Consider the following 23,414-nt stretch of genomic DNA (forward strand, 5'->3'; position numbering starts at 1 on the left):
CTGGACCACAGACACACGGTCTTTGCCGTCAGCCACATTTAGTTTCTCCACCACTCTTTGAACAAAGTCAAGCACTGCTGGGAACACGTTCCTGGTTGCATCGGAACCATCCAGCATGAACACCACGTCTTTTCGGGGGATTCTTCTGTCAACTAAGGGTATTGAAATGCACAGACACACACCCACATGAGAACTTTAGCCTGCAGAGTATGGGTCAAACTCTAGCACTCAAACGACTCTTTTGTTGTTTTAACATATGCCTGGACATGCAACACGCTGGCCTGACAATAGTTCACTTGTCGCTACATATGGGGGCAGAAAGGAATAAACACAACAAAGACAAGCCTATCTGAAGAGATGAGGGGCAACATGGTTAAATCAGTCTTACCCAAAACCGGTGGTGATGTCTGTGTTACCTCCAAGACAGCAGTGTTCACAGAGGCCAGGAACTGCTGCTGGACATTTGGCAGCTCCGAAAAGTCTGACACAGACTGGGCATAGGTAGGATCGGAAGAAATCCTCTCAACCTCTCGGCTGGAATTTTTGGTGCCAATTGCAAAGACCAAGACGCCGCTCTCTTTGAGAGACGTGGCTGGGGTGTCTACGTTATCGCTAGACCTCGCTCCGCTCAGCAGGATTAGAATTTGAGGAACACCCTCTTGCCGTCTGCTGCCAGAGGAAGGAGAGAAGGCGCTGTCTCTCACGTACTGGAGAGCCGCCCCGGTGTTGAGGGGCCTGCCTCCTTTGTGCCTCAGAGCTCTCACAGCGTCAAGAGTGTCTTCCTTTCCTGTGTATGTGTTCAGATAGAAATGGGCCTCTGGGTCTCTGCTGAATTGGACCACGGACACACGATCTCTGTTCTCCATCACATTTAGCCTCTCCACTACTTTCTGAACAAAGTCCTTCATAGCTGGGAAGGCATTCCTAGTGTAATCAGAGCCATCCAGCAGGAATACAACATCCTTTCTGGGTGCGGAATGGTCAACTAGAAGGAAAACGACATGTTTAGCACGGAGCACTCTTTCTTGTAGAACATCAACCCCACTTGCCATTCCTCACATCACTTCTAACATACAAATGAAAGGACATGACTCAAGCACACCCAGACCACCCCCGCCACCCCCCACCCCCTCACAAAGTTGCCTGGCTTCATCCCTTGCCCATATCTATGCAACTCCAATAAAGCGTCTTTGCGTTGCAATTTGAAATGGCCTGCGGCTATTGAAGAGGGACAGACCGCACCACGGGAAAGACTAAAGGGCCGCACAAGACGTCAACATGTAGACATACCTAAGACAGTTGGGGTCGTTGGTGTCACAGAGACGACGGCCGTTTCTACAGAGTCCAAGAGCTGCTCCTGAACACTGGGCAGGTCACTGAAGTCAGTCACTGACACTGCATTGCCAGGCTCTTTTGAAATCCTCTGCAATTCTCTGCTGTCAGAGTATCTGCTGCCAATGGTAAAGATTTTCACTCCCATCTCCCTAAGAGCAGAGGCTGGCGTGTCCACATTGTCAGCAGACTTTCCACCGCTCAGTAAAATCAGCATCTGTGGGACACCCTGCAGGCGTCTACTGCCTGAGGATTCACTGAGGACACTGTCTCTCACATACTGGAGGGCTGACCCGGTGTTGAGGGGTCTCCCTCCTTTGTGCCTCAGACCGCGGACATGTTGCAGAACCTCTTCCTTTGTGGTGTACGTGTTCAGATAGAAACTAGCCTCGGGCTCTCGGCTGTACTGGACCACGGAGACGCGGTCTCTGCCTTCATCCACATGGAGTTTCTCCACTGCTCTCTGAACAAAGTCACGCATGGCAGGGAATCCATTTCTATTTCCGTCTGAACCATCAAGGAGGAGTACGACGTCTCTCCTGGCAGCACGACCCTCGACTACAGCAGATAAAGCATGTCAAATGAGCAATCTATGACTCTGCCTAGCACACACTTTGCAACCAATTCCACGGGCATCAAGCTAAGCCCTGTTTCGGACCTAATGTCCGACTGAGCAAATAAGCTAAACATTTTCTGTAACTAACACAACTACATTGTCCTGCATTATGACACAAAAAAGGACACAACAGACACATGTGTTCTTACCTATGACTGTTGGTGTTACGGGAGTGGCCTCGTATACTACTGGGCTCACGACAGAGAGAAGTTGCTCTTGAACACTTGGAAGGTCACCGAAGTCGGACACTGACATTGCGTAACTAGGATCGTGTGAGATTCTCTGCAGTTCTCTGCTGTCAGAGTTCCTGTTACCAATTGGAAGGATCTGAACTCCCAGCTCTTTCAGAGCCGAGGCTGGAGCGTCCACACTGTCAAAAGACCTTCCGCCGCTAAGCAGGATCAGCATTTGTGGTACACCTTCTAAGCGTCTAGAACCGGATGAGGCCGTGAACACGTTCTCCCTCACATACTGGAGAGCGGCACCAGTGTTGAGGGGCCTTCCTCCTTTATGTCTCAGACTTCTAACATTCTCAAGAACATCCTCCTTCCTTGAGTGGGTGTTCAGGTAGAAATGGGCCACTGGGTCTCTGCTGTACTGGACCACAGACACACGGTCTTTGCCGTCAGCCACATTTAGTTTCTCCACCACTCTTTGAACAAAGTCAAGCACTGCTGGGAACACGTTCCTGGTTGCATCGGAACCATCCAGCATGAACACCACATCCCTCCGGTACAATGATCTGTCAACTAAGGATATTGAAAATGTTTGTACATTCAAATCCTAGTCCATAGGTAAATATTCACCTTTCAACAAGCATTTATTTTGTCTGGAAATAGACATCTACTATTATCCAATCAATTTGATTGTCTGTTATTTAGCAATTTGTTTTATGTTTCATCAATGTATTTGATTCACATTTTTTCTTAAAATACAGTCATCCTTACCACTGATTGTTGGAGACAAGGGTGTGGTCTCAATTTCAAGGGAGGTGATTGCAGACAGAAGTTGTGGTTGGATATTTGAGAGACCAGATGAATCTGGCACCAATTGTATGTGACTTGGCGTAATAGCAATCCTTTCAAGATCCCTTCTGTCAGAGTTCCCTGTCCCGATAACAAATGTCCGCACTCCAAAGTCCTTGAGAGCCAAAGCTGGACCTTCAACACTATCTCTGGACTTTCCACCAACTAATAAAATCAATATTTGTGGCACATTTTCCATGTATCTACTTCCAGATTGAGAGGTTAATATATTGTCTTTCACAAACTGCAGGGCTCTTCCGACATTTAAAGGCCTGCCTCCTTTATGTGTAAGTCCTTTGATAGCATTCAAAACATCTTCTTTTTTCAAAAATGAATTGAGATAAAAATTAGGGACTGCTATATTACTGAACTGAACCACTGATACTCTGTCCCTAGTGCTTTGCACATCAAGCTTTGACACAATATCATTCATGAAATTTCGTATTGCTTGGAATCCACTTCTTGTGTAGTCTGAGCTATCCACAAGGAAAATCACATCCCTTTTTCTCAAATCATTTCCAACTGAAATGTAAATTCATTAAAGGGGTAAGTGTATATCAATTCAAAGAAGACATACATAAAATGTATACCATTTACCATAAAATATATATATTTATAATGAGTCACCTCATTCTACTGTCAGTTTGTACCAAATTTAATCATGTTTTCTGTATGAACAAGTTAAGATATATAGTAATACTCACAACCATCTAATTTAATTGTCTCCCCATCTTTGATGACAGAAAGTTTCGTCATCAAACTCTGTTGAATGTTTTTGAAATCATGCAGGCCAGGTGATATGAAAGCATGATCAGACTGAGAGGCGATGACCTGCATTTCTGCCTGGTCAGTGAGTTGTGAGCCAATAGCAAAGGTCAACACTCCCATTCTTTTCAGAGCTCCAGCTGGTCCGTGAGGGGAGTCTCTAGATCTACCACCAGTGAGCACCACAAGAATCTGAGGGACACCCTCCAGGTGTCGACTCCCAGCACTCAAGGTGAAGACACTGTCTTTCACAAACTGTAAGGCTTTTCCGGTATAATGTGGCCTTCCCCCCTTTGGTCTAAGGCTGCGTACAGCATTTAATACACTCTCTGTTGATCTATGAGTGTTCAAGGTGAATTCAGTGGCTGGAGTGTTGCTAAACTGAACAACAGCAACTTGATCTTTATTTTGGCTCACATCAAACTTCTCAACCATACTCCCAACAAATGCTCTTATGGCAGAAAATCTATTTCTCATATCATCTGATCCATCAATTAGGAACACAATGTCTCTTTTCATGCCTGTTGTTGAATCTGAGATGAAAGACAAAAAATCACAAGTAAATGAACACAAGGTGTGAAATGATGGTGTGCACCATCCACACTAGGGGACGTATGCTGCCAGTTAACAACTAGCCCATTGACACAACAAACATTCCTACATTCTATTTGAAACCAAAATAAAAAAGGAACATTTTAGTCAATTCCAAATACTAGAGGCATTTTGCAACCAGTGGTGGACGAAGTACACAAATCCTGTACTTGAGTGAAAGTAGAGATACACATGGTTAAATGTTACTCCAGTGGAAGTACAAAAGTACTGTACTTGCCTTCAAATGTACTTAAGTATTGAAAGTAAAGTCCTGAAATGTATTATGACCAATACAGTTGCATTTACTGTCATTGTATACAGTGTTGCCATAGTTACTTTGAAAAAGTAATCCGAGTGCTGATTGCTCCTTTAAAATTGTAAATTAATTACTACTGACACTGAAATACAGATTACTGTTTGTTCAACAATGTCTAATCAGTACACCAGATAAGGAAGGTCTATACAGTAGATAGAAACTGTGATAATAAAATATGTAGATTTTAGTTTTGGCTTTGCATGTAGGCTTAGCAACTAGTCATCTACGTGTAGTATAGGCCTGAATAATATGAAAATCAAATTAAAGTATTTTGCAATCATTTAACCCGTCATGGGCAATGCTAAAGTCACTGTTACAAAGAGTGCAGTGTGCAAGACCATCCTTATTTTTGACTAAGGGTACACTTTTGTGTAGTCTGATAAAGAGTCTTAAATGTTCTTTTCTGGGGAACACTGACTCTGCCATGATGCTCCTGTTCCTAGATACACTGAACTGATTAATTTGCTCTCTGTCTTGGATGAATGTTTCACTTAATAGAAAATACAGTACACATGTATTTGGACATGTATTTGGTCTTTTACCAGAAGGAACTTCAGATGTACTTCAGCTGTCACAAAATATAATGGAGTAAAAAGTAAGATATTTGGCCTAAAATGTACTGGAGTAAAAGTAAAAAGTTTAACATAAATGAAATACTCCAGTAAAGCATACTGTAGACACACGAGAAAGCAACCTAATAGCAGTAATTGAATAAATGTACTCAAGTAATGTCCGCCACTGTTTGTAACTGTTATGTCTGGAGGTCTCTTACCCAAAATTGTTGATGTGGGTTCCACAAATTCTGGTGTGTAAGTCATAGATGATATTAGTTTGTCATGCACATTTTCAATGTTGCTGAAATCAGATACGGAAAATGCATGAGCAGGTGTATAAGACACTGTCTGCAATTCTAGTGTGTCCGCATTCTGTGTCCCAACAGCAATTACTCTGATGTTGCTGTCTCTTAAAACTTGTGAGACTGCTCGCACATCATCATTAGACCTTCCACCACTAAAAATATAAAGTATTTGTGGAACACCTTCCGAGACTCTGCTTCCAGAGGAAGCAATGAAGACATTATCTTTCAGAAACTGCAGAGCCGCTCCAGTGTTCAGTGGGCGTCCCCGTTTGTGTCTCAAAAACTGAATCACATTCAGCATGTCATTCTTTGAGGAATATGAGTTTAAGTAGAAATTAGCTCTTGCTTCTCGGCTGTACTGAACAAGGGCAACCCTGTCACCGTTTTCCTCAATGTTGAGGTTTTCAATCATTTTTTGAATGAAGCCACGAATCCATTCAAAACCAGTTCTAGTATCCTCAGAACCGTCAAGAAGGAACACAATGTCTTTTTTGGTAGATTCTGTAGATTCAAAAATAAAAAAATAAACATAATATCATGATGTCAATGACTTTTTAAATCCCTGAACAAGCCTTGTCACCTTAAAGTTGAAAGAAGTTAGCTTTCTTACCAAATGAAGCTGGTGCCAAAGTCGGTGTCTTTTGAGGAGAAGCACTCTTCACCAAAGACAAGAGCTCCTCTTTTACCGCTGGAACGTCATTGATATCATTCATCATAAAGTAGTAGTTTGGTTTTTGTGATATTGTTTGCAGCTGAAGGGTGTCTGCACCTGCTGCGCCAATGCTCACTGGGATCACTCCCATGGCTTTCAAGGAGGCAGCAGGACCTCTAATGTCATCTCTAGACCTCCCACCACTCAAGAGAACCAACAACTGAGGAACACCCTGAAGGCGCCTGCTCCCAAGGGCCTCAGTAAACACTTGATCCCTCACATACTGTAGAGCTGCCCCAGTGTTCAGAGGTCCTCCACCTCTTTGAATCAACTGCTTCACACTGTCCGTTATGCCATCCTTTGTGGAGTGTGTGTTGAGCAAAAATGCAGCTGATGGCTGATCACTGTACTGGACTAGTGCAACCTGACATTTGTTTGGTCCAAATTCAAGTGTCTCCACAACTCTCAGTACAAAATCTTTCATCAATGGAAAGCTTTCTGAATCATCAGAGGCATCAATCAAGAACGCTATATCAGTTCGCCCAATATCTGTAGCAAGGAATACATGTGCAAATGGTGTGAGTGTGTTCCCCGCAAAGAAAAAAAATCAATTATTATGAACCATTATTATGAACCGTACCAAGTTCAGAAACAGGAAAGCATAATACATATGTTTAGGGAGTCTATGGACAACAGCAAGTTTGGCAGAATGCATAAAACAAATATTGTCCACAATAAATGCGTCAACAGTTAAGTTCAATTCACACTTAAAGCAAAAAAATAATAAAAACATATTTTTTCTTACCTACTACAGGTGGAGACGGCAATCTTGGTGAGCGAGGGACATGTTTTACAAATGACAGAAGTTTGTTTTGAATTCCTTGAAGGTCTCCAAAACGAGGAATGAAAATAGTGTAGCTAGGGATGTGAGCTACAGTTTGTAATTGAATTTTATCTGCATTTTCTGTCCCAACTGTGAATGACACAATCTTCTCTTCTTTTAGGTTCATGGCAGCATGTCTAACATCATCCTGTGACCTTCCACCCGTCAACAAAATGAGAATTTGGGGAACACCTTCAAGACGTCTACTTCCAGAAGAACGGGAAAAAACATTTTGTCTAACATAGTCAAGGGCTACTCCCAAGTTCTGTGGACTTCCGCCTTTGTGTCGCAGGTTCCTGATAGCACTGATGACATCTTTCTTTGACTCGTGAGTGTTAAGATGGAAATGAACCACTGGGTCCCTGCTGTACTGGACCACAGACAACTGGTCATGATTCCGGTCCACACTGAGTTTCTCTGCCACATTTTCCACAAACTGCAGAATAGCAGGGAATTCATCCCTAGTGTCATCAGATCCATCCAGCAGAAAAACAATGTCTCTTTTTGCAGCGTCTAATTCAACTAAAACAAAGATTGAGCGGCCTCATCAGTAATGCTTTTTAAAACAAACAATTACAAAAACATGTATTTATCACAAAATGTCTAACTACTACTACATCCAGCAATAACAACAGCAGCTACAATAATAATAAAAAAAATACTAATACTGTAAATACTAATACAGTATCTACTAAAACCTAGTTCTGAGATCAAGTTTATCTCAGCTTCAAGAGCACTTAAAAGTCCATGAGGGGGAAGAGATGAAAGGTTTGCCTCAAAGCCACAGCAAACACTAAAAAAAACATTCTTTCATTCCCAAGGGAAGTACTGGTCTTGGAAACAAGCAGAAAAGCTGCAAAAAAGCTTGCAATGATTTAGAAATCATTGGCTCAAGGAAGAGCATAAGCTGAAGTCACGTAATGTCAGAATGAAAAGGTTCTCCATTCAAGAACATAAAGGCCGACTCATATGATTGAATCATTATGAATCTGACAAGTGAAGTTTACGATCCATGCGATGTAGCTTTACAGCATAGCGGATGCTTTGGTGAAACTGATCTTTTGCCATCAAATGAAGATACAGTTTCATTTGAGACCAAGGAGATTTGGAGAAAAGGGATAGGCTGGTATGAAAATAGATGCATTTCTTACCAACTATGGTAGGGGGCTCAATCTCCATTTTTGACTGGACAAAGGAGAGGATATCCGTTTGGATGGATAAGAGTTCACCAAAGGAAGGCAAATCAAAAAGAAACCGAGAAGAATAGGCAATTTTTTGTAGCTCAGACTCCTTGGCATTCTTCATTCCAATTGCAAAGGTGAGAACTTTCAGTCTTCTAAGATCAGCGGCAGGGCCCACAACGTCATCACTTGATACTCCACCCGTCAAAACGATTAGTACTTGAGGAACACCAATGTGATGCCTACTTCCAGAAGATGGTGTAAGGATATGGTCCAGAACATACTGTAATGCAGCACCAGTATTAAGTTGCTTTCCTCCTTTATCTCGAAGGCTTCTCACGGCATAGATAACTTTCTTTTTTGTTGTGTATGTATTAAGCAGGAAATGCGCTAAAGCGTCATCACTGTACTGCACCACAGCTACCCGAGTATTATCCTCATCAATGTCAAGCTTTTCAGTCATTCTTCGAACGAACTCTCGCATGGCCGGTAATCCACTTCGGGAGCCATCAGAACCATCAAGGAGAAAAATTATATCCCTTTTGAATTCGTTGGAAATAACTGAAGAGTTCGGGACAAACAGAAAGGGAACAAGTTTGTTTTACTATAAATAATGATAGGATGTGCAAAGTAAGACAAAGGTCACCTTAAATTTAAATATCTGAGTTTGCAAGAAGAGGGATTTAGTGCTGAGGTAACTTGATAAATCATTACAAGAGAAGAACTGAATGTGGAAGAAGAAGAAGAATCCATCTTTTCAGCTGAAAAGATGCCATTTTATGAAGACCCACAGCTTAAGAAACTGAAGCAAGTAAATTGGAAAATGAAAGTGCATACAATGAAAAAGGAATACTTGACAAATCAATATTTCCATTAACATTGCATGTATTGTGTGTGCTGTATGTTGCATCCAGGGTGTTGAACAATACAACAACAGTGTAACCAGAGTAAACCTTGCATAATGAATATAAACATGCACACTTGCAAAATGCTGTCCGGAATTCCAGTATGGACATTTTTAAGTTGCTTCATTTAACAGGCTTTAATGTACACTACACATTTTTGTTTCATAATAAAACACCATTTGAAATGTAAATGGTAGTGAGTTCAGTTCATTGTCACAAAAAACATACCATGTTTATAAAATGTTGCTAGGTTTCAAGCCAACATACAGGTCTTACCTATAGATTCAGGCAACTCTCCAGTGGCTTCCATAGTGTCTTTTGAAAGGCTTAGTTGAGCAACGAGCTCTGGCTCAATTAAGGGTAGGAAAGAAAATTCAGAGATCTTGTGCACAAGATTTGGCATGAGTGCAATCATTTCCAGCTCATTGTTATTTGCATTGCCCACACCAACACCTATTGACTGAATGTCAAGGTCTTTCAATGCTTCTGCTGGTCCCTCAATACCATCATTAGATGATGAGCTACTTATCAGAACAAGAATCTGAGGGACTCTTTTTAGTCGTCTACTTCCAGAAGATGCCGTAAATATATTGTGCCTCACAAATGTGAGAGCAGCTCCAATATTACTTTTCTCGCCACCTTTGTGTTTGAGGCTTCTTATGGCATTGAGAACATCATCTTTGTTAGAATATGTATTCAGATAGAAATTGGTCTCTTGGTCTCCACTGTATTGGACCACTGAAACTCTGTCATTATTCTCATTGACATTGAGAGTCTCCACCACTCTTTGAATGAAGTCAACTAGATCTCTGAATCCATCCCTTGTTCCATCAGAACCATCCAGCAGGAACACAACATCTCTCTTTATATCAGAGATACGAGCTAAGACATAGAATTAACATCATTGAGGCAAAAACCAGCACATGTTGCAGCATTTGCTAATTTTAAAAATAGACATTTCACTTACCCTGCTCCAGAGCAACGACCAGCTCTTCTTTGGGAAGACTCACAATCTTGTTGAGCTGCGCCTGGACCGTGTCGAGCTCACTAAACTCCTTCACTTTGAAAGCGAAGGATGGATTGTGAGAGATGGCTTCAATCTGCTTGGGGTCCGCATCCTTCACACCAACACCAAACGGCACCACTCCTGTAGTCTTCAGGTCTCCAGCTGGGTCCCTGACATTGTCTCGTGATCTTCCACCAGTAAGCACAATCAAAAACTGTGGGACATTCTGGGCTGCTCGGCTGCCATACGAAGCTGAGAGGATGGTGTCCTTCATAAACTTAAGTGCTGCACCAGTGTTCAGGCTTCGCCCTCCAGCCAGGTTCATGTTACTAACAGCCGTCATTACTTCATCTTTGGTGTTATAGGTGTTCAGGTAAAAGCTTGGTGTGGGCCTTTCGCTGTGCTGCACCACAGAAATTCGAACTTTGTCGGTTCCAATGTCAAGAGGCTCTATGACCTTCCTGATGAAGTCACGGATGTAGGGAAAATCTGCTCTGACAGCGTCAGTGCCATCAATCAAGAATGCCACGTCTCGCTCTCCTCCTGAAACAAGCAAAAACATGGATCAATATTTTGGCAGAGATGACATGCAGGAGCGCTAGCAGCAGCTAGTTAGCCATGTCAAAAGAATGGCAATACTCTAGACCTAAACTCAAGTACAAGTAATGTTGAAGATTTGGTGAAAAAGAGGAGATAATTGAAGAAGCTACCACATTTCACATTTTTAAAAAGACACACAACAGATCATTAGCAACCTAACAGAAACCTATCAAGCAAATATGAATAATCTCCTCGAGTCTGAGGATAATAAAGCTATATGACAATGTTGTAAAAACACATCCAGTCTTTCATGATCCAGATTAACACCCAGCTTTAAAATGATATACAGTAGCCAGTGGTTCTCAAACTTTTCACAATGAGCACGACCTCAGAGAACAATTTACTCTCCAAGTACCACCATTATGACCAGCATTAAAATACAGTAACATGTTAAGCTTAAATATATTCTATATTGTACATCCTGTTTTGCATTGTTATGTTTTGTTTTTCAAGCAAGATAAAAACTGTAATGATTTTTCATTTTATATAGGCTATAGTTTTATCATTTGAATTGATTATTTTAGCTTCATAAAAAAATAAATCAATGTTACTTAACACTGTACATGTGCAACACATTAGCCATATGTATCATCCACATGAACCACATGAAAAAAGTTCATGCTATTCTGCAGTTAAGGAACATACCAGGGGGTGGAGGGGGTGGTGCCACAGCCTCTGTGTCTCCAACCACTGTTATCAGTGGTGTAAATATCCGCTCAACGACATCTGGTAGGGAATCGAATCTGTCCTCATAGTAGGCCAGTTGTGGGACAAAGGCAACATTGGTAAGGAAGGTTCCATCAGCTCGACCTGCACCCACTGCAAAGGTTAGAATTCCTTCCACTGCCAGTTTGTCAGCCATTCTTTTTGCCGTTTGTTCATCCTCAGAAGGACCTCCGGTGATAAGAACAAGCACCTGTTGGACTCCCGGTCTCCTAAGTGGCTTGAAATTATTGTCCAGGGCACTAGCAAGAGCAGCGCCAGTATTCACACTACGACCTCCCGTCGGGCGCAGCTGAGAAATGGCAGCAAGAACATCTTGCTTGTTGTTGTGGCTGTTCAGATAGAATTCTGTCCTTGGCGTGCCAGAATACTGCATCAGCCCAATTCGTGCCCGCTCTGGTCTCACATCCAGGCGGTTAACGATGCCATTCATGAAGTCCTTGATAAAGGGCAGGTTTGCATTACCAACGTAGTCTGACCCATCCACCAGGAAGATGATATCTCTAACCACCTTCTGGGTCTGCACTGTTGTTATTTCAACCACTAAATGGAGGTAAATAAAAAAGTTTTAGTAAAAGTGACAGTAAATAGTGCTAAAAACATGGGACTTAACAACAACAACAACAACAACATCAACAATCTCCAAAGTCATTAGTACCCAAAACAATCAACTTGTTTTGATGCCAGACTTTGAATGAACAAAGAGCATTAATGTTTAGATTATTTAAATATTTGTCAGTGTCACAGACGGCTTACCTGGCTCTGTTGGTGACTCTGTGATAACAACTCCTGATAATGTGGAGAGGGGAGACACTAGTTGTTTTGGCTGGCGTTGCAACACGCGGAAATCCTTGTACATGAACACCAGAGACGGTTCAAAAGCTATCCTCTCAAGCTCTGCCTTTTCAGCGTTTTTTTGTCCGGCGGCCAAGGTGAGAACACCCAAGCGCTGGAGGGCCGTGGCTGCTTGTTCAACACTGTCGCTGGACTTCTTGCTGGTCAGCAACAACATGAGCTGGGGAACGCCTTCTTCGATTCGACTGCCCTTTTCTGATCTCAGCATGTTGGTCCTCACGAAGTCCAACGCAGCACCGATGTTTACAGATTGCACATTCTTGGGACGAATTCTGCCCAGCGCATCCCCAATTGATTCTCTAGTGTTGTATGTGTTCAGGTCAAATAATAAACTGGGGGTTGTTGTAAACTGTGCCACACCAACTTGCACTTGGTCAGGTCCTATTGGCATGGAGTCAACAAACTTTTTGATAAACTCACGCACACCATTCAGAAATGTCGAACCCATTGTGCTGTCAATCAGAAAAATGATGTCCCTCTTCCCCACAGTGATGGCTGTAAAACATAACAAAACATAATGTTAATAAAAATGTATTACATTTATTTTTAAACCTATTTTTATTCTTATTCCTATTACAATAACCATTCTTATTGAATTAACCATAAATATAACATAAGAATAATATTGCTTTTCTTCCAACATAAATTCTGGAAATAGATATTCTGGGACCTGAGCTATGACTGAGCCCTCGCCATATACACATCCTTGGTAGACATTAAAGAAAACACATTGCAATTCACACCAAAGTGTCTCTGTTGCACAATTTTTTAAAACATATACATTGTTTTCAACAATTTACACGCCAAAATCCAATGGTTTACTTTTTTACAGACACATACATGCATATCTGCATAGAAATATAATATACTGTTAATACCATAGACTGTATATATAGACCATGGTTAATACCATCAATCACAACTAAACGTCTTCCATATGCACTTGTTTTCTAACACACTCTGAAGTTTAATGAGGTCACAAAAAAACGAATAATTTAGACCTGTCCTTGGCTTTTTTTTAACCACAGTGGTGTCTGCAATTGTTTACTTTTCTTTGTAAGGCACCCAGTTATACTCAACCAAAACGCAACACAAGTTTTTCGCCAATCAACAAATTTCAAGCAGCATCATCACATTTCAAGTGAGAAGATGAGCTCAATAGATTATTATCAGACATTAATTTAACTATTTTAAATACTACAGAGCTCAGCATTGGGTAGAAATGGAAGCATTAGTGCAAGTTCCAGCAGAAAGACTATCATCTTCCTCATCATCTATCCCTTACATTATACTTGACCAATCAATGGTCTACACTGGGCTCTTTACAGTGACTCGCCCAACATCGCACTCACTCAGCTACTCCAGGTGCTTTGATCTCAAGGTCCCCTCCTTCCTCCCCAGCCCACCATCACTAGTTTGGCCCCTCCCTCACAAAAAGTAATTGCTTTACTTCAAGTATCAAACTGTAACTGCAGCTATTGTTAGTAAGGACCATCTCTTTGTCCAGCTATCATCTAATAATGAAGCAGCATCTACCTAGGTCAGGACAGGGCCTACACCAAATGCTTTGAAGTGTTTTGCTTCTAGTATTCTGTAAAAATTCATTGTTGCTTAAAAATTTGATTCTGATTTTGACTCTGATCTTTAAACGTAATGCCTGCTTTCTGATGAACTGCCGAGAGACAGTGTGCCCACAATAACAGTCAGGCCTCTCTCTCAAAACCAAGGGCCCTAACTGAAATGTCAAGGCTAAGTGCAAAGTCTAAAGTCCAACTAAAGCTTATTTAATCTACGCAAAATCGATTGCAAATTTAATACCACGAGCAAAATCTTAGGCACAAACATTGATGGGTCAGCTCAAAGCTTTCACATGGTACGTGATGGCTTGAGTTCCTGTATGAAATTGATTCAAAAATGATTTTGCTCATTGACTGAATTTACAGGTTGTCCAGCATTTCAATTAGTGCCCCGAGTCTTGACACAGCTGGTTATGTGTCTGGCTGTGACAACTAGACAATTTGTAACCCTTAGCACTTGTTGTCACATTAAGCGAACATCTCCTCATGATTCGCTAGCTCTCCATTTCCGTGACTACTCTGTAAAAAAAGGTCTTTGTACACAGCCCTGACTCCTTGAACTGGAAACAAACAAAGTGGAGTAAGTCTGTCGCCCAAACATAACAAAACTATTCCAAGCAATCACCGAAAGAGAGGGACAAGAGTTTGGGTACATAGAAGAGGAGTATGGAGAGTTCACTCTCTGGTGTTTTGCTGCTGTTTGGTTCAAACATCAACAGATGTGACATCATCCAGAATTGCTGATGGTACCTTTAACTTCATATTCAAACCCCCATAACCATGAACCCCCATTTTAACAACATGTTTTAGTGAGATGGCATTAGACCATGACTAGACTAGACTATGTACTCACTAAGAATGTATTTACTTTGAAGACTTGTAACAAAGTTTTCTCCATATTTTTGATTATTGAAACCGGCATCTAAGCGTATTTATGAGAGCTGTTATCCCTACTTTTGTCATTGGTTCATGTTTGTCTGCAGTGCATTCTCAGAATCTAAGTATCGGTCTGAAGGAAGTCATCATAGATATTATAAAAATTCACTTTGTGTTTGTTACCCCCCTCAGGTTTGCATAAGATTACATACACATATGATTACATACCTTGAGTAATTTGAGTGTGTAACACAATTTGCCGCTGAGCCACACCATTAATATAGGGCAGCAGTTGTTCAGCCATGCTATCCACAGCTGTCAGATCAGGAGCATTTACCACAAAGCTTGAGTCGGACGCCACTGCTTCCATAGTGCTTCTGGCCGTCTCACCAATGGCCACGCCAAACGTATAGACATTGGACTCCCTTAAGGCCTGTTCCCCTAAACTGATATCATCGCTGGACTGGCCTGCACTGATTACAACAAGGATCTGGGGCACGCCCTCGTCTGCCCTGCCCCCCGAGTCTGGACCCAGTATGCTTTCAACTACCTCCTCCAAGGCAGTGCCCAAATTGGCCTCATCGCCACCTGGGAATGCCAGCCCCTGTATGGCAGTCTGCACCGACCCTTTGCTGTCATGGCTATTGAGATAGAACTTAATCTCGGGGTCGGCGCCATACAGTGCAACGGCCACTCGGATGGCTTCCCTGTCCACGTTTAGCTTTTCGATCACTTTCAGGGCGATATCGCGGACACGAGGGAAGTTGGCGGCTCCAACGTTCTCTGATCCATCAATTAAGAGTACTAGGTCAGCTGACTCTTCTTCAGGGGTGGAGAGGAGAGGAGAGGAGAGGAAGGGAGAGAGGGAGACAGGAGAGGGACAAACAGAACACAAACGCATCAAGTGAGTGTTAAAACAGAGAGAAAGAGAGTGGAGAGAAATGGCCAGCATCACATATTGGTCACAATCAGGAGCAAAACAATCATCATCAAAACACAAACACAAGCATATCATGCTGCATGTGGACTGAGCCAAAGAAGATGCTCCCGCAGTGTGACATGTGTGGAGTCCTAGAGCCATGTATGTGCAGTGCAGACTACATATGCCGTCTGGGAATATTACCAACTTATGATCCTGATACCATCATAGCAACATCCAATATTTTGGGAGGATGGTATTCAGGATTTTGCAAGGGGACAGTGTCAAAAATGTTGACAGGGTGATATCAGAATCTTAAGTTGGTCAAAGTTCACCAGGGAGGGTTGAAATGGAGCAAAAATCAAGGATTTTTGAGTGCACTATGTGATGGGTTTTCGCAGATTGCATCATATACAGTATGGGTCTCCTCTATAACTGGGGGGGGGGGGGGGGGGGGGGTCTACCGGAATCTGTAAGGGTCTGTTTCCAATTACAGTGTTTGTTTGAACAATATTCTCCATATGGAGCAGGTGTTGGGAGACGGAAAAGATATGTAATGTCATCTCCGTTTTGAGCTCAGTCCTCCATGCAGACTCATGTTACAAGATACAGTGATAACAGTACCGGTCATGACTCCGCGTCTCATACTTGTTACTGCATGTAAATATGTCCAAGAGACTCAGCTAGCTTTAATAAGAAGCCATGTTTGCACTGGGATAATCATCAACTATCAGGGACATTGTAGGATTCCACATTGAATTGGAATCATACAACATCGCAGATAGCACTGACACAATGCAATGCTTACATGGATAGTGTTTGTAACACATTTCTAAGGACTGAAAAAAGCAATCCAGAAAAGTAGCTAACAGATTACTTTAATTTATCTATTTAATGTTATACCTGAGGTAATATGACTAAATCTATACTATCTGAATACATAACATAACTGATAATTATGTCATACATTCTGCAGCGTAATCAAGTATGAGCTCAGACAGGTTCATCACCGTTTAACTTTCTACAAAGATTGTACACATAAAGGTTGCACATAAACAAACAAAAAATGAGTACTGTGTTCACAAGAGATGCAAGCAGTGATGATGAAAGCTTAGTTATAATCAACAGCTTCAGGGGGTGAGGGGGATATTGATTCATACGATCAATATTTTTTCTCCTTAAAGAGGCACTATCCAATGTCACTTCATGGGTGTGACCATTTTACCTCCACCTAAAATGAATGAGTGCAGTGCACAGAGAGAGATTCTCTCACATGTTACCTCTGATTTGATAACATGAAATCTAAATAAGCAGCTTAAAAAGCAATTTTTTAAAAAGTTTTATCTTGGCATGAAAAAGCAATAATATAAATTAATGCCATAATTAATTCATTAATTGATTAATCAATCAATCAATCAGTTAAAAACATGCAAACACACAAGATCTGTCATGGTGTGCTCAGGAAACATGATGGACTGTGTGAAGACAGCGTGCCTAGAAGATTAATGATGATTCATGGGGTTAAAGTGGTATCTTGGTGCTTTTCAATGCAATCTCTATCTGGTACTTAAACCATAATCTATGCTTTAGAAAGCTCAAAATGACAACATAGCCTCCGACCATGGAGACTACGGTATTTTGCTGTGATAATAAATAGCATACCACAGCTACATCTGAGAGAGATTAACTTGAAAAGCCCCTGAAATATCACTTCCATTGGGTGAATGACCTTTTCGTTACCTGTACAGCTAGTTACCATGTGCATCCCATGGGTGAGAAAACACCTGCACTGTAAAAATGACTGATGCAATGTTGAGAATCAACCAGTCAATGCTACTTTGACGGTAATGCTTTTGATTTGAGCCCATCTACAAAAATGGATGAAATCAATTGTAGGATATACTGTGAATAATACCTTATCATTTGTTTTCCCTGGAACCTGATTTTAATAAATACTTTCCTTATGTGATAGTTACTGCTGTTGAAATGTTAATGCCTTAGACTAGTCATTTCAAATGCATTTGTGGCTACATATCAACTTAGCAATGCTAGCAAACCTGTTTAGAGCTATGGTATTTGTTGTTGAACCCTTGCACCAACTGTGCAAAGGCCTACGATGTTAACATGGAAACATGTTAGCAGTTTCTTCAATATTCCTTCAAGTTGTTTATTTTGTATTGCTGTTATATGTTTGGTGATAGAATAGGTATTGGTTGGGTTATCTATTATCCTATATACTGTGCCCAGTGCTGAACACATTAACAAAGCATTATGCATCCATATAAGGACAGGCCGCACAGGGTGCTTGGAAAAACTAGGTAATGCAAGAGTGGCTGGGAAAATGACACTATGAAAATTATGGTCTGTTTACTTGCTTGCTTAGGCAGTCTATTGCACCATTGTGTGTGCCTGTCAGTGCTGGCATTTTTAACGGTAGTAAAAACTCAAAATAAGTTCTACTGCGGCCTTCTAATGATTCATAATAAAGTATGATTCAAAGCATCACAGAAATCCCATTCCTCCTCGAGTGCAACTGCAGGAGCTGCAGTACATGTACAGTACAGTATCACCAACTGTTCCAAGGACACTGTCCGGAGCACCGTTTTCTGACCGTAGAGTTCCCATGTAAGGTGAGGAATTCTGAGGGCAGGGATGTGTGCATCAGTACTGTGTGAATGAACTGTTAGAAGCACTTACCGGCCTGCGCAGAGGTCTGGGGAAGCAGGCCAGAGCACACCAGCAGCACCCAGAGGAGGGCGCATGGTGGCAGCAGCTGCCGCTTTCTCATTGTGGCTAAAAAAAAGTGTAGCACCAGATAAGGCACCTGGAAAGGATACAAAAAACATGTCTGAGTGTATATTGGAGATTTCGCAAAACATATATGACTAGTGCCTCACACAATGTACATAACGTGACGAAGACATAAAAACACACATTTTCTCTTGTTAATAATATATGATAAATAGGCATATATAAACAGATATAACAATACAGATATTCTTATTATTGGTTTGTGAAGTCTGAACTACCAACCCATTAAAAAATATTCATAAACCCTTTATAGATTCTAATATTCTAATAAAGTAGTACCCGGACAATGACACACATACTGTATACTGTAATTGGGAAGCAGTAGGGCTTATAAGCATGTCAGAAGCATGGGAAAATCTTTCATATTGAGAGAATACATGCAGTACCACATGTATTCAAAAAGGTTTCGCACTCCCACAGTGTTTAACCATTCTGTGGATGGGGAGGGGACACACCCTTTCACTCATAGAGATGGTGTGTGTGTGTGTTTGGGTGTGTGTGTGTGTGTGTATGTGTGTGTGGTGTGGAGAGGGAGAGGGTGGGCACAAAGAATGAGCTTTATGTTCATTTGAGCACACATCGCAAAAGTGGACACGCATTGCAGTAGCACACCCTGACACCAATCACTCCAATCTCACACAAAACTCAAATTCAGATTCATCTTTGGCACCTACCTACTCAACTCTGACTCTAGAAATGGTAGGCTATATTCAAACAGGTTGATGCTATTACTACAATAGCAAACCTTCTATATAGTCAAACTGACTTCTCAACAAAAGATCTCCCATTCAAATAACCACTGTGCAACAGATCGTAGATAATACAATAGTTCAACTGAACAGAAACAATAACTTGTATGTTATTTTCCAACGAGGGAAACATCGAAAAACGGAACGAAACAGAACTGTAAACCATCACTCCCTCTAACCAAATACAAATGATAATTAAGTAATATTCTGTACAGGGTCTTCAATACTGCCTCATTACTGAAAGGGATGGGGTGATCTGTGAGCATTTGTACACATTGAAAAGGTGAGATATGAAGAGAACAGTGTGACATGCAATATGTGGGAAAGAAGCCAACTAGTCAATCACTGGGGCAGTGGTCTGAGCTTCAGTTCAATATCCCTGTCCCCATGCACCAGGGTATCCTGTTGCACCCAAAGGACAATCAACAGCATTCAACTGCCATATGGAGTAGATCATCATCTGTATCATCAGATATTATCTATCCTGAATGTCCTCACTCAATCATTTTCTTGCGCACCATCTTTTGCCATTTTCTGTGACAATTTGATTTGGGGGTCAAATTGTAGATTGAGGAGGTATTAAAATGGTCACAGTAAAAAATTTATTCTAATTGTTTGGGATTAAACACATTCTTAGCTAATCCTTTAAACAGCACACCACATTATCAAGTCTGACCCAGAGCATGCAATGTATTACCACATTTAAAAGAACAATGAATTGGGACAACAGGTGAATGAGATCTCCTGTAAAACTATATGCAATCTCTTCACTTGACAGACAACCTGATTACCGGAACTGTTGATGAGATAATTCTTCAAGAAAGACCTTCAAAAATATTCTTCAAGACCTGCACAATTTGACCTCTCCCACTCATCAACCCACCTCCTCCCCCTCCCCACTTCCTTTCAATTTCCCTCACTTTCCACCAGAGAGCTATGTGGTTCATGAGCTCCATCTGTTGCCCAGGAACGGAAGATGCAGCATTAAGTCCTGGAGTAAGTTCAATTAACCACTGCACTGCAGGGGCTCAAACTGTCTGGGGTTTAGTGGCTCAAGTGTTTCACAACTGCTTAATAAGCCGATAATGACAGTCAAATATACAGACACATCAGTTCAATGCACATGGAAATAACAGGGGAGAGTTTGACAAGAGCCGGGAACTTGATTTGGATATTGAGCAGATGCACATCTCCACAGGCCAAAAGGAAGAGATTTTTTAAATAAGAGGTTTATAAATGTTTGTTAAACTTATTAAACAGACGGAGGAATTTTGATCATTCTGATATCTTGGCCCCTCTAGAATTCACTATTGATTAAACAAACTGAATATCCGATTAAGTTCCACTTTTGTCACTATTGTGACAATCAACAAAACGTCCTCTATGACACCACTGCATGAATCCATCACTCACAACAAAACCATACAGGCTTCCTGCAGCAACCTACACTGGACGCACAATGCCATGACATGTGACCGAAGATCGACATCTCTAATGGTTAACACCTGGATTTTTGATCCTGGCTCTGAAATGGCTCAGGTTTGCTGCTCTGTTTGGCCGTAAGAATGGAAAACCCTCCTCACATCAGCACTCCTCCCACTTCTGCCTCCCCCTGCGGAGGGAGTGGCTTTGAGGGCTCTTCTCGCACTGGAGCGACACGCACAGATGCATGGACAACTGTGTTCCATCTCCTAGCCATGTAAGGCAAACCGAGAGTAACTGATGTTGCAGCAAGAAAAACGTCTGCAAATGCATTGACTGAATGCATTTTATTGGCACTGCATGGCAATGATCAACAGGGATGCAGTGACTTTGAAAAATCCTTGCAGAAGTTTTAGCAGATATTTCAGTGTTGGTGATTTCTTGTTCACCCTCTATGATCATGAAAAAACGCATTTCTGACATCTTACACAATTTGTGTCATGTTCCAGTTTGGGTAATTTTTTCAGCTATATTCAAACATGCAACATCATTGCCTTGAAGAGACCATGTTGAACAACACACACTCTAACAAATGGGTGTGGTAGTAAACCAAGAAGCATTTTCCCCAAACACACAATAAAAACAAAGTCACCCTGCAGAATGCAGTACAAAACAAATTATCAGACGCACCTTATGTCATTTATACTTTTTCGGAGTCTAAAAAAAGCCAACAACCTTTGCAACAAAACATGACAAAAAGCTCTCTTACCCTGAGTTTGAATCAACGTATTCCACAGTCTTGGGTTAGAAATCTGCACTCCAACAACACTGTAACCGCTGGGTCATTATCCTTCTGGTATTTCCCTTCAGTCAGTGGTCCTGGCAAAGGAGCACGGATGAGATGAGATGGGGGGGCCGATAGCTAGCCGGGGCGGAGGACACAGGAGTCGGTGGGACACAGTAGGGACACACAGGCGCACTTCTGAGACACCCTCCTGTTAGCTCACCACTGGAGCTGTGGCACTGTCTCAGAGCCTGCGACTGGACAAACTCACAAACTCCTGGAGCGGGGCCATCCCCAAGTTTCCGCACCTCCCTCTTTCTTCTGGAAAGGAAGGAAAAAAAGGGGAAAGAAGAGAAAAAAAGGAGGAGATGAAGCCCGAAAATGAAAAACAGATGCACAGCCCTGTTTGGTCTGGAAGTCTGCAGTGGGAAGGATGATGTCACAAATTCTTTCACCACTAGCCCCTATCCCTCCATTTCTCTTCTCTCTTCTTTTGAGGCAATGCAAAGAAAACAGAGGGGTTTTTTTTTGGGGGGGGGGGGGGCTGCTGTATGAATCTATGTATGAATGAAAAATGAACCCACTACGAAGACAGAATGTTTCAATATTTAGCACATTCTACTGTTGCAGCTGTGCTTCCTCTTGGTGACAGATGATACAGAATGCTCACACAGCACAAACAATCATGCCAAACTGAGATTTTCATATGTCTACGATGTCCAACATGCCAATACATTCACATGTTTCAGATATTATGGCCACAATCCACTTTTGTCCATTGGTTCAGCTCGGTTATGTAACAATCCTCATTGCAACCAGAGCGTGGTTTCTACTGTAGACATCTTGCAAACCAATTCATGAGACAGCAAATCCTGTTTCAGATTATAGATTCCAGTTATAGATCAACATTATAATTTGGAAAAACAACAATGTGTTCATCTTTAAATGTTAAAATACTGTATTACCTTTGCTCTCCTCATCAATATGAAAATGGCCATGCAGAAGCCAATCTGTCCCTCATACAGCCTTAGGCCTGTGCCACAGTAAGAAAAAAGTGTTCATTGCCTACAACAGCCATTTTAACCAAAGACTGATTCAGTAAAAAAAACAAGTCTTTACCATTTACGCCCTACAAGTAGTCAGTCATATTGACAGCATCTAGATCTATTCTCTTACACACGTTTTCATTTTATTCAAGTCTTTGAAGTCTTTTGGAAGGTTTTTTATTGGCTCTACATTACTGTACATAAAACTTTGAATGATAGTCCCAGATTTACTTTGCATTGGGCAACAATTTTTCATATGCTGAGCAATTTAAAGAAGGCATTCCTGGATAAATTCAAAAGCAATACAGTTGTGCTGGTGAAGTCCTGGCACATGGTTCTCTGTGCTGAATTCCATTTCTCCACCTTTGAGTGGGAATGCCTGTCTGTATCGCTGCAGGCTAGCACATTTACACTGTCTCACACCTTAGTTACTGGAAGGTTCTCCTCCAAGCTCCAGCAACCCCCACCCCACACACCCTGGCATGCTGAAAACCCATGACGGGTGCCCCCAACCACTTTATTGTCATTTCCGTGAGTAATCCTGCGTCTCCACCCTTTCTGTGTAGAAAGTACACTAATGACATTGCTGAATGGCAAGAACACTCCCTTTCCTCACCCTCTAGTTGGCAGGATATTGAGTTAAGTGCATCCATAACTTGACATTTATGTGAAATGTTTAAAGTAAATAAATGTTTAGTCTTTTTAGACACTTTGAAATTATTGGCCTTTTATGATTTTATGTACTATTACCTTTTGTGCTTTATATTTTCTTTTTTTTTTTATTCTTCACGTTTTAAACTATCTTTGAATATTGCTTTTATCAGCTATTCCTGTTTGCTTTTGTTAGAGCACATTACATGACCTCTCTGTATGATGCCCTACATAAATAAAGTTGACTTGACTGACTTGACTTGACAACGC

General features: G+C 41.5%; 1 protein-coding gene across 2 annotated transcripts in view; it reads right to left on the reverse strand.

The window, feature by feature from the left end:
• LOC134078640 (collagen alpha-3(VI) chain-like) overlaps positions 1-21,664 on the reverse strand; it is a 122,321-nt gene extending 100,657 nt beyond the window's left edge. Inside the window, exons 1-6 of one of the 2 annotated variants that reach the window (XM_062534714.1) lie at positions 21,433-21,664; positions 18,379-18,505; positions 14,991-15,584; positions 12,211-12,804; positions 11,377-11,997; positions 10,093-10,674 (exon numbers count right to left, since the gene is read on the reverse strand). In XM_062534714.1, coding sequence (XP_062390698.1) covers positions 10,093-10,674; positions 11,377-11,997; positions 12,211-12,804; positions 14,991-15,584; positions 18,379-18,469 — 2,482 coding nt within the window. In that variant the 5' untranslated portion in view covers positions 18,470-18,505; positions 21,433-21,664. The remainder of the gene's footprint in view (positions 1-10,092; positions 10,675-11,376; positions 11,998-12,210; positions 12,805-14,990; positions 15,585-18,378; positions 18,506-21,432) is intronic. The other variant, XM_062534715.1, reaches the window with a different exon arrangement.
• Between the last annotated feature and the right edge of the window lie 1,750 nt (positions 21,665-23,414).

This window comes from Sardina pilchardus, chromosome 4, assembly GCF_963854185.1.
Source record: "Sardina pilchardus chromosome 4, fSarPil1.1, whole genome shotgun sequence".
Lineage (NCBI taxonomy): Eukaryota > Metazoa > Chordata > Actinopteri > Clupeiformes > Clupeidae > Sardina > Sardina pilchardus.